General features: G+C 35.0%; 1 protein-coding gene across 2 annotated transcripts in view; it reads left to right on the top strand.

Annotated features, from left to right (window-relative positions):
• Positions 1 to 1955: 1955 nt before the first annotated feature.
• Positions 1956 to 13361, top strand: part of LOC115440634 (serine/threonine-protein phosphatase 6 regulatory ankyrin repeat subunit A) — a 46312-nt gene continuing 34906 nt past the window's right edge. For both annotated transcript variants that reach the window (XM_030165023.2, XM_030165024.2), the window contains exon 1: positions 1956 to 2346. In XM_030165023.2, coding sequence (XP_030020883.1) covers positions 2020 to 2346 — 327 coding nt within the window. In that variant the 5' untranslated portion in view covers positions 1956 to 2019. The remainder of the gene's footprint in view (positions 2347 to 13361) is intronic.

The following is a 13361-nucleotide window of genomic DNA, read 5'->3' as shown; positions in this document are numbered from 1 at the left end:
ATTTTACAAATACACAACTTTTTAAAAATTTTTGCTGTTGGTAGTCCGATCTACGCAAAATGAGCTCACAGTGTCTTGAAGTCTGGCAGCCGGTCTTTTGAGTTCCGATTTAGTTAAATGTAGAACTGGATCCCAGGCTTGTGCAAGCTTCCAACCATCTTCCCTATTGAAATTAGGATGTTTTTTAATTCTACTATACTTAATATACATTGAATTCCGTTTATGGAAAAAAATACCTAAACCTAGTACTCAGCAATGTAGCTTCATATTAGTGTAAGACTTGTTAATGTGAAAGTAGTTCTAGAAGTCAGAATATTAAATCAAAAAATAAACTTTACAGCTTGGCATGATTACATAGATAATTTTTTTTAAGTTAGAAAGTACTTATACCCTGATCCTAAACACAAGTGTAAACTCCTCGATAAGATAGGTTGTACGCCTAAATAATGTTTACTCTATTTTACATAATACGATAAAGAATTTAAACCCGTGCACCTTGACCGATTAAAAGCCAGGACCACAATGCTAACAGCAACTCTGAACGCCAAAAGTTCCTAACGTATACCCTGGAACACGCTGGATGCGGGCCGCTCTTGACAGGTTCTACTAATAAACTTTACTGAAGGTCTATGTTCAGCTGTGGAGTTTATGTGGCTGATGACAATATCTCGCAAGTAATATACCTATAGACATATCATCACAAAAATACTCCCGCAAAAACAGTGTTTTTCCAACTGAGCAAAATTTAAATCGACTAAAATCAGTCTGAAAGTCCGAAAGTCGGTGAAGGAAAAACATCGTGAGGAAACCTGCACATCTGAGAATTTCTCTATAGGAATTTCGAAGGTGTGTGAAGTCTACCAATCGACACTAGGCCAGCGTGGTGGACTAAAGCCTAATCCCTCTCAGTAGAGGAGGCCCGTTATCAGCAGTGGGCAAGTATATAATACAGGGCTGATATTATTATTATTTATTATAAAATCAGTCTGAAACGCTGATTTTGATCATAAAATCTGGAAATAGCAATACCCTGCGGTCAAGCTCTATTCTTTGGTATCTGATCTTGTATCGAGGCCGAGGGTAAGCCTGGCCCCTGTCCCCCCTGACTCCCCGGGCCGGAAGTGGCGCGTGGGGCACGCGACGGCCCGGCCGCCTCCCTCGCGCCGCCACCTTGTGACGAAACATGCAAATTTTCTTACCTACTTGTGATGTTTATCTGGAAAGATGATTATGCGTTGGTTTTTTCCATAAATTTTGTTTATTGATAAATTTTAAAATAGGTAAGAGTTGAATTAGAAGTGATTTTTTAATGTATATAAATTTTATAACAATGAGTTTGATTTTTTTGTTCCAAATGTCATTATGGTTTGTTTTTTATGTGGCAGTAGAATAATTATATTTAATTATAATATGGCAATTATATTAATTAATTACTCACATTTGGTTGAAAACCATAATATAATATATTTTATCAAAATTATTTAAATACAAATCTTAAATTATCACTATTATTAGGAAATCGTGTGAATTTTTATTAATTAATTTAATCAAAATTCACACGATTTCCAAAGAGTATGAGTTCTATTAAATTTTATTGGTCTTTTGTCCCTACTTTTAATACGACTGTATACGCCATTAATTAAGATCTCAACTTACTAAATACATATTTTTACATTTAAATATCTCAATTAACAACTAAGGAATTTATTGCTTTAGCTATATTCAATATAAAAAAAAAACATAAAATATTTCCTAAGCAAAAAGAAAAATCACATAGCGCAATCATCATAAATGACAAACGACATCCCCAAAAAAATGGGTCGATGCATGAGACACGGTGAGACATCGCTTGGAAGTTTGTTTGTAAATCCAGGCGGGCACCTTTATTTACTCGTATCATGCAAGAAATCGGCTAGCTGTACGCAACCGTGCCGCAGTCATGCCTCGACCGCCCGTCGAATAACAGCCACCATGTCCCGCGACCGGTGCAGTGTAACCGAGTGATACTGGCATGCCAGGATGTCGCAGGCTGCCGGCAAGAAGGGCAAGGGTCCGCCGAAGAAGAACGATGATGACAAAAACCCACCAGCGAAACCCACGGAGGAGAAAGATGAAACGTCTTCCAACAATGGCGATAAGAAAGAGGTTAAGGAAGGCAACGGAGTGGATGTTGTCAAGCCGCCAAGCGCCGGGATCAACATGCGGGAAGTGGCCAGCAAGATCCTGGTGCTGGCGCAGAAGGGAGAGTGGCCGGCTGTGGAGCAGACCCTCAAGGTCTTGGAGAAGTTAGTGGCTGCCGGTGGTGAGGATACCGTCACGGTTCCTATGGCCGGGATCTTGGATCCGGTAAGTAGTTGTCTTTTTTTGAAATTGTTTTTGATCGGTGTGCAGTATTGAATTTCGTGATTATTTTTCGTTATTTCGTTTGAGTTCTTGTAATAAACTGAGGCTAAGAGCTGATCTTAAAGCTTTTCCTTGACACATAAGCTATGTAAACTGATACTTACAAATACCGAAAAGAATCGTTTTCTCTCGATCTATTATTGTAATTAAGTCGATCCTTCAAATTTATATACGAAATGAGTGTTTATTAGTATAAATGAAAAATAATGTAGGCTATTTAAAACATTCAAGTATAATATTAATATTTATCAGTCAGAGTAAAAACATTATATTTTATTAACAAAAATTTTAGCACAAAAACTGTTCCATAACTTTTATATTTTCTCACACAACTATTTATAATTTTAATTTACTTTCAATAAGTTTATTCCATCACTATTATCTTACTAATATAAACATAAGTATCATTTACTAACCCAAATGGGTCTATGTTACTTGATTAATAATAATACATTAATAAATATTATGTTCCTAAGATTTAAGTATATTATGTACCATCGAATAACGACACTTTTTATTTATATTTGCATACAATTAGCCGACATGCCACTTAGTATTATTACCAAGAAATGGAACAATTTTCACGGTAACCTGCTTTCATATAATTATGAGGAAAAACGTAGTATTAGCAAAAAAATATACAATTTAAAATTACCTGAAAATATGACAACACTATACATTTATAAATAACTTTTATAATTTTACTAGCGACCCGCCCCAGCTTTGTACGGGTGCAATGCTGATACTAAATACACTACAGAAAAACTGTGAACGTGGTATATAAAAACATAGCGGCCCGCTCTGGCTTCGCACGGGTATAACATAACAAAATAACAGTATTTCTCCACTATTTAATGGATGTTATTATTATACATATAAACCTTCCTCTTGAATCACTCTATCTATTAAAAAAACCGCATCAAAATCCGTTGCGTAGTTTTAAAGATTTAAGCATACATAGGGACAGAGAAAGCGACTTTGTTTTATACTATGTAGTGATTTTGCAATTGTAGTCGCAAATAATGGTGTCCCAATGTCAAAATTAAAAATATTTTGTTTAATTTTAGAGTAAGCAGTTTACGAGTAACAATAGTGGCGCGTAAACTAATATTTATTGCTTTGCTCTCGGCTGTGACCAATGTTTGGTGTTATACCAACGACGATTACTGCAATGACAAATATAGACTGATCAAAATATATTCCAGGTAAACCTAGGAATTAGGTCTAAATTTTTTATTTGGAACATCACCATATAGTTGTAAAATTAACTAAAGAGGCCCACACGAATGTCGCGTTCGGTTATAATTTATAATTGTGTCCCCTGATAATAATTTGTCAGTACATACTTCTAAAGTCCAGTCTAATATCCATAATGTGCAGTAAAGTCAGTTAGTAGGCTGTCTCCATATAAAAATACTGATCACATTTTAATTAGGATTTTTTTTTATTTTTGGAAAATATTACTGTACGTGCAAGCACGTACAAATTGTATCATCAGCATTTTACGCCGTTTGAATTGTCATAGTATCATAATATTGTCCAATCAGTTCGCATTCGGTCATCAATCATTCCGCGCGTACTCATTATCATTATATTAAAGTATTTCAATATATCTATTTTCTATCAAAAAAGGACTTTCTCTCATTCTCACAAACAATAATATCATTCTATCATAAAGATACTGTGCGCACCGTACAATTACGGTTATATATCTCAATTTTATAAAATGGAATATTTTACCGCAAATCCAAACATGGTTAATAGTATTAATCATTTAACTTTATCTTCCTTCCCTTTCGTACCACTAGGTATTGCACGCGCTTTCACGCGGTAAAAGTCTATTCCGCTACTATACTCCCTAAAACCCTTTAAAAATTATCATTATTAGGGAGCAAAATAACGGGATAAAAATTGACGTTTGTATTTACCCAGGATGGGTCTATCCGTGTGCCAAATTTCACCCAAATCCATTCAGCTATTCCTACGTTTACTTCTTAAATACATAAAACATTTTGAAAAAAAAATATTTATAATATTAGCAAAAGTAAGAACTATAAAATTATTGCCATACTTTTTCTTACTTATAAATCTATTAATATTACCTAATTATTTATCACCTACCATAAATATAACCTAATATTAAATACTTATACAGAAGCACGGTTTCACCCCATCCAATCATTTATCGCATTTTTCAAGAGATAACACTAAAAGCTTTTGATAATGTGCAAAAGTACTATAACTGGTTACAAACTAATGATTTTTGTACAATATTTATAGGACTTGATGCGATAATTATAAAATTACATTATAAGTATTTATATTGATAATTTTATAGCTTCAGAAATCAATTATAATTTTTAAAGCATTTTAAAAGAATTTATAATATTTTTGTACAGCCAGCCAGGAAAGTAGCTAAACAAATTCGAAATTTGAAATCGCCTTTAAAGTTTTGTATCGTTTACAATCGTTTTTTCTTCACTATATAAACTTCAAAGGGTTTACTTTTTTTAGATAGAGAAAAGAATATTGCGATTGAAGTTAATGTGTAGAAATGTGTTTTAAAGTTATGAATATGTTCAGCTACTTTTGTGGCACACTGTTCAATTACATTGGAAATCAGTTCCTTGTAGGAATAGCATTTTTAAGCCAAGTTACGCGTATTACTCTAATAGAAAAAGTACAAAATATTGTTCTCATATCGAGATTTAAACCCCGGACCCGTTGCCAGTTTGACAAACTAAACTAACGCTTATACTAAGCCACATGATTTTGTAAACATTAAATTAAGCAATCATTAAAAATTTAGTATTTACATAATGGTTGGTTTGTAGAGTAACTTTAATTGAAATTAATAGTGGTAGGTGTCTCATATGTGTGAGTTCACCTGGGTAGGTACCACCGCAATAGCTATTTCTGCTGCCATTGCAGTGTGTAGTCACTGTTGTGTTCCGGTTTGAAGAACTGTGTAGCCAGTGTAACTACTGGATATAATAAGACTCAACATCTCACGTCTTAGGATGGCAGGCGCAGTGGAATACCAAACAATACTTTATATTTCAAGGAATTGGATGGTGTTTCGACTGTTTATGGTCGGTCATATCGCTTACCATCAGGCGAACGGCAAGTCCGTCTCGTCATTCAAGCCGCAATAAAAAAATATTACATGAAAAATCTGTTACATTAACATCATGATATTTTACAAAACCTATTATTTATAAATAATCTCCTAGTCTTATTATGTTATAAATAAAAAAATATTGGATATTAAAATTTTATCGTTTATACTATGCACAAGATATGCCAAACCTTAGACCACTCAATCCACATAATCATAGCTCTTCAACAAGGTATGAAAATAGTAAACACAATTCATTATGACGCAATACAAAACATTATTCCTAAACTTTACCCATAAAGTCTTAATTGCTTTACGCATTCGTAGTTCCATAACAAAAGTATTTAAGGGGGAACTTTAGAAAATGATTTACGAATTTCAACTTTATTTTGAATTTAGAATGAAAATCTTAATTATTGTCTGAACTTTCTAACATGGCATACCGTAGATTAACATTGAAAGAGGGTGCATTAATACATACATAGTATCATGCCTCTATCCCATAGTGGTAGGCAGAGACTATGGATTACCACTTTGAAGGATTCTGGCATACTGCTCGCGCATCCTCCACCTTCATTAATCTTTTCATGCATTCCCGCCGGTTCCGGGTACTTTTGACCTGGCCTTTACTGGGAATTTCAGATATCCGACATTCGAAGGTTCGGTGCGGTCGATCCCTACCGACTCTTTCATCCACATTTGCATTAATAAAAGTGTCAAAATGGTTTTTGAATCAGAATAGGTATAGCATGTGACTGCCACAGTATGTACGTATGTATTTATATGTACGTTTTTCCATGAATAAAAATAAAGTCAATAAAATAATACTTTTATACATCAATTATAATTCTCAGCTTAGGTTCCCAGGGGAGTCTAGGTCAAACAATGATACATACAAAAACTAGTTGTACAAAAAACCGTGTTAACCTAATAAACTATGTCAATAAAATATTTTTGACATGTTTAATTACATGACGTATAATTAATTTATTAGGGACTAACTGCAACCCGCGGCTTCGTCGGCTTTATAATCCTTTACTGAGATAACAATTAATATCATACTAAATTATAATAGATGAATTATGTAGCTTATTAGTGCAGACATTTTCAAAATCAGACCGGTATTTCGACGTTCAAACATATAAAAAAACAATGTATTTTTCAGCTTTTATTAATTTGTAATATAATTATGTATGAAATATGAACATACGTAGAAACTTTTATTGTAAACATGAATTTATCAGAAACCCGGTAAACCATAAAACCGTAGTACCCTTTATACAAGATGTTGCAATTGCATAACTTCCAAAACAGCGACATCTGAAAACAATATTTAGAAAACGTATATAAACAGACTACTCCGCATAGTTTTGTGATGTTGGCAGTGTTGAGGTCCTGGTTTCGACTCTAAAGTCGAATAAAATGATTTTTGGTTTTCTTGTTCAGAATCAGCCTGAGATCTAAAACTTTACCTGGTAAGTAGCAAAATACCTGCTTACTATTTTTCGAAATCTAACCATAGCTGACAACCGAATGCACGCCCATGCATGGGGGGACATCTGTCGCGGACCTAGACACACAGAAAGTGTGTCTATACCCCCATGGTTGTAAGTTCACATGGGGGGTCTAATAGGGACTCGTTGAACATTTCCCTTCCACTTCTCTCCGCCCATCCTATTACTTCCTCTTCCTTCCCTCTTCTTTCCCCCCCTATTTCTCCTCTTCCTCTCTTCCTCCAGGGCTCTGCAGTCGTTAAGCCGGGGGGTTCGAAGTATCCCGTTCGCTCGTCCCCCCGGTGTGGACTGTGGGGTCTGTAACTAAAAAAAAAACATAGCTGACAAAATGTGAGCGTAATAATTCTGTCTACCCCTGAATGAAGAAGGTGTGATCATTTTAATATGGGCACGGGAAAGTGACCCGGGCAGCGGAGTATGGTCCACATAGAGGTTCGACTGATGAAAGATGATTAACCTCTCCAGTCGATATTATTATGCCGGCTTGTTTGAAACTGAATATACGCAGGCTGATCCCGGAACGCAGCACATTAACGGCACTATGGCAGATTCTATACCTTGTATACATTGATTGTTATTAAGACGGTTACGATTATGCTAAGTATACATAAATAGATATATTTATTGCTTAGATCTTTCATTACCCTATAGATATAACTGGAAGAGTCAAGAGGAATGCTTAGTTCATACGAATAGGCAATTCGTCTCAAAGACTGTAGTTCAAAAGCTTCGCATTAAAAATGTTATTACGCTAAATTAAACTTTAATTACTGGTACAAGGGTATTATTGCGCATTAACTGTATCATTCACTAATTTAATACTCTGAAAGATAGTTTTTGACTTGAGAGACACACCTTCAAGTATAATATTTACAACTATTATAACAATTGAATTAATTTAAACATTGTATAATTAAACATTGTTTAGTATGCCCTTTAGACTATTATATCATAAAGTGGTACCTCTAATTCGAATTAATTTACTTTACATTTACTCATAATGTAATGGCGTATTATAAATCTATTATGGGTCATATCTAATCTGATACTTGAAATCTAAATGTTAAGCAATAGGTGTTCCACCGTATGTGGTAATCAAATCTAGCTAGAAATGTCTACTCTCATATTGGTTTCCAATTGTGTTTATTTTGTTAACTCTCACGATTGAAAAAGGAGTCAAAAGACAGTTAAAATAATTACTAGTATAAGTTCAAGGGGCCCTAATCTATCTACGGGGGCATATCCATCTTTTTGCAATCACGGACCTTCTATTTGAAGAACAGCTTTGATGAGCGTATAAGTAAATAGGGGAATTTATTAACTCTCTTACCTATATGGCTATTGAAGCTGTCCTTCGAATAGAACGCCCGTAATTGCAAAAATACGGATTCGCCCCTATAGACCTAATAGGGCCCCCTGACTTCATTTACTTTAATAACTCCTTTTCCATTTAGCGCCAAAATAAATTATATGATAATTACCTAATAATTAAAGTTTTGAAACTCTCAGATATAATATCTGTTGTTTAAAATCTTTTAAATTGAATGTGGTGAATAGTTCCTTAAATAATAATAAAAAAATAGTAAAATACATGGGTGATCGAGACGAAACGCCTTGTGATTATCACTTACTAGCTTTTGCTCGCGGCTTCGCCCGCGTGAAGGAGTTTTCCGGGATAAAAGTCCCACTATATATTTTCCCGGGATAGTAGCCTATAACCTTCCCAGGGTCTCATACTGTCTCCATAGCAAATTTTGCTTTCTTATAGCACGTCTTATGTCACGTGCCGTTCCCGTGGGAACGGGATAAAAAGTATCCTATGTCCGTCTCCTGGTTCTAAGCTACCTCTCCATCAATTTTCAGCCAAATCGGTTCATCCGTTCTTGAGCTATAAATAGTGTAACTAACACCACTTTCTTTTATATATATAGATATGTATGGTCCGACCAAATTTTTATTTAAAACATGTTTATTGCCAACATTTTACAGTTTTTAATTCAATTACATAAGAGTTCATTCCACACCAATTCACCATTCCACACCATCTCAAATACTACGAAACATAACCAAAACAAACACGAAAACTAGAAATATTCGTCAAAAATCTCACCAAAACAAATATAAGCAGATACAACGGATCGATTGGCTGTAAGCGATCCACAGAGGCAGTAAAAAGGTGGAAAGATGTCTCGTGGACGGCAGCACGCGATCCGTTGCCAAGATATCGAACATACAGCCCTACCTGACGGAGGAAAAAATGACAATCGAGGCAAAATGGTTTTTGTGTATGACTGTGTTGCGATAGATTGATATTTATTAATATATGTAGTAATCATACAGGGTCATTTTAACTGCGTTGCATTGCGTTAATAAATGAAACCACACGCTCGTCTTTACATATACTATCATTCCGTAAATAACGAATATTTTCACCAAAAATTCTAGTCTTACTCTCTTAATTATATTTACCATTTTGTAGTTTTGTATGAATATGTCGTGTGCATGAGTGTAATTCTGTCTGAAAATGTTATTTTGCCGCTCGAACGAATTCTGTCAGAGAAGTAGTAGTGGTATTAGGTCGTATAAAATTAAAATCACCTTTTATTGATATTTATTTTGTTCAAAACTTACACCTTTTTACTTTACACCTACGGTTCAAGTAGTGTTACTATCAAACTCTTCAGCTTTATAATATTAATATATATTCTGACAAATATCCAAAAATATAAATGTTATTAACATAGTTCCGTAAAATAAATATCTCGAAAAGAGTATACACTGGACCTTATGAAATATTAAGTTCTACAAAAATGAGGCAAAGGAACAGGTGTAGGATCACTGTTATTAACATCAAAATGATTTGTATTGTGTCGGCAAACTGAAACAAGCGTTTCAACTAATAAAGCTAAAATACAAGTAGGAGCAACTAGCTCAAGGGCACCTCTAGAGTTACGGACCTTGGATGGGGCCTTACAAAAAGTTACGGCTTTCACACTCATAATTGGTATAATAACACTTCTAAGTGCCGCTTTCGGCAAAATTTGGACTCAATCCGTACTACGTGTGACGTCATTATTAAAAAGGGTATAGACATAATTTTTACACGCAATTGATTCGACACGTGATTTTATTTGTGTATAATGATACATAATAGGATTTTTATATAATTGACTTTGAATTTCTGCGACAGGAAAGTAAATCTTCATAACAAGTTTTATACAAATCATCGGATATGTGTAGAATGAAATGTATAATGTAGAATGTGATGTAGAAATAACATGTAACAAACACCTAATGCAACCATCAAAACATCTTTACAAACTTTATCATTATAATAAATAAAATTAATAAATTTATTAACATTACGAGTATCAGTATAATTTTAATAGGAGTTACAACCAAAGAGATATTACTTCAAATCTAAAATTGTTATTATAAGACTGCCTCGGTGGCGTAGTCATATTTCGAACGGACAATCACCGCTCTGAAGTCCCGGGTTCAAATTCCCAGTCTGGTCAAGTGATATGCTTTTTCTGCTCTGTGTCAACCCAGGGACGGAAATTTGTGCTTGATATGCAATAGGTTCGCCCACTATCACACCATGGAAGGAACAAATATGGCCTGGTTGCACCACTGCCTGCCCCTTCAGGGGTCGAGGCGTGATTTATTTCTTTATTGCAAGACAGATTAATCGTCGAATCAGTTATACTTACTTACTACAAAATGTGTTGATGGTGTTCTTCCGTCCGCCCTTATTCCATACCAATGAGGAGTCGGCGCAACACACTTTTTAAAACATAATATATTACAGAACCCAATTTGCCTGAGTTTTTACGAACAGAAACCTATATAAAAATAATAATACACAACTTGTATTGTATACTAACTGCTGAGCAAAGGCCTGTACCCCTACCTTCCAAGACACTGTGAGCTCATTCTGCGAAGACAGGACATCAACAGCTAAAAAAATAAATTTGTATAATTGTAAAATTTTGTTATAAATTGTAACTGACTTTTTGGACGACCAACATCTCAGTCCCCTCCGTGACCATGAAAGCTGCAAATTTAGACACGTCTACAGAAAATTACAATATATATAAAAGCGCGACAAAATCCGAGATATAATTTTATTTCAATGTCTAACTTTCGCGTAAATCATTTTCCTTCACTGTTAAAGCGAAAGATAATTGGTAAACAATACGCGTAACTTCAAAGTCAGAAGCGTGTACATTGATTTTTGAACTTGCAGAACTTCGTCTCAGCAGTCCGTTCCATTCTAACTATACTATTCTGCACTTACTTATCGGCCGCCTGCTTGACATGAACTCCCTGTATACAAATTCAATTCGTGTATTAAAAAACAGTGTTGTCTGTCGTGGCAATTTTAGCCAAGATTTTCAATTCCACAGCCCTTACGCTTCAATTAGACTGCAAAAACAGCTACTAAACACATATGGAAGTCAATCGCGCAAAAAATTACTGGCAATATGTCTTAGAAATAAAAAGTTGTGGAAGCAGACAGAGTAAAATTATAATATTTTCTTTATACCAATCGCGGATATTATAAATTGCATCACCCTTACAGCTAAAAAAAAGCCGGTATAAACATAATTTAACCTTCAGACTCCAAAGCTCAAACTTATACCTAACAGTTAGTTAAATTTCTACCAAACAAAAAGCAGGTCACGGTCCACATAAACCCAACGAAATATAATTGAACTTCATTTACGTCGAGCCATTGATATGGTCATCTATTTTTGGAGGTTTCGTGCGAAAGCCCTGAGTCCTTTAGTAAGGCGTGAGCTAATGTGTGATATGTGTCAAAGAGGCTTAGGGCGATTTATTTGTTTATTGCTATATTCATACAATAAAATAAAACATTATCTTTTATCTTAAAATTTCACTAATTCACTTCCACTACATTCATACTTAAAATACATAAGATATGTTGTCACGCATCTAAAATTTGCGACGATATTATCGCTTTTTGCCAGTGTTACTAAATTATATATAATTTTAATGTTAATAGCTATTGCTCATGATTCCAAGTCCCTCGGGCCATGTGTTGCGGACTAGCCTATACCGCGAATTGTTCTATTCTCAGAAACAAATTATTACTAGACTTAATGTTTTTGAGTCATACTAATAAAAAATACATGCTATGATATAAAAGTCTGTCTTCAAAGTCGATTATGCTATGATATTTATTTATATTTGGGGATTCAAATATTTTTCTTGTAATGTGGACATTATAACACGTAAGATCAGGAAGCCCTATTCTATCTACGGGGGCAAATCCGTCTTTTTGCAATTACGGACGTTCAAATCGAAGGACAGCTTTGATAGCCGTATAGGTAAAAGCGCCGGAAAATCCTCTATTCACCTTTACGTGTGAGAAAACTGTCCTTCAATTAGAACGCTCGCAATTGCAAAAAGATGGATTTGCCCCCGAAGACGCAATTGGGCCGCATGGCCAAATTCAACATAAGGTGATACTCTATTTGAATATTAGAAATCAAAACTCAGATTGTACTCCTTGCATTTTTTGCTATTTCTAGTAGTTTTAACCATTATGAATGGTTGAAGATTTTACACGAAAACAAAAAGCTAGCCCGCTCTCGACACGCATTGCCGTTTATTTATCAAAAAACAATACAATGCCAAAATCTGAGGGCATACAATCCGAAAATGCCCCCTATCTAACCACATTAATAACCAAAATCCCATGTCCATAACAGACAACTCCACCTCCCCCACCCTCAAACAAATTCCTCAAAAGATAAATCAACACAAACGGCAACAAATCCGGGTCCGATTCGGGGTGTTAAACGTAATTTCTGTGTCAAGGTCCCCACAAGGAGTTTTGCGTGTCCACCGCACAATCGATGGGAGATCGGCGACCTTGCACATATCCTTGGGAATTGCTGACCTGTCTCATATTTAGAAGGCCAGTGCCCAATGCCATTGGTCGAAATCGACTTACCTTTATTACGCTTTTAATTAATGCCGACTAAAGAATGCGTCAAGTTTTAAGTGTTTACGCGTGTATGGAATACAACTTCGTAGGGAACTAGTGTAGCGAGAGACAAGTTCGATTTCTACTTAAATAACATGTTTATTTCAAATATTGTTTTATATTTATTAAAGTAGAATTACTAGTCATTTAAAAATTTATGGAGGCTTATATCTGTATCGTACAAGGCAGTGGCGAAAGGTCCGTCTAACCCGATTCCTGCCGGCTTCCCTTTGTGAAGAATCTTATTATCATTAGAACGATTAGTAGACCTAATTCGTGCATTAGTATGCATATGTTGTGTGGAGTTCCC

This window comes from Manduca sexta, chromosome 24, assembly GCF_014839805.1.
Source record: "Manduca sexta isolate Smith_Timp_Sample1 chromosome 24, JHU_Msex_v1.0, whole genome shotgun sequence".
Classification (NCBI taxonomy): Eukaryota; Metazoa; Arthropoda; class Insecta; order Lepidoptera; family Sphingidae; genus Manduca; species Manduca sexta.
Note: the sequence above shows the minus strand (reverse complement) of the source record. Positions and strands in the feature narration are given on the sequence as shown.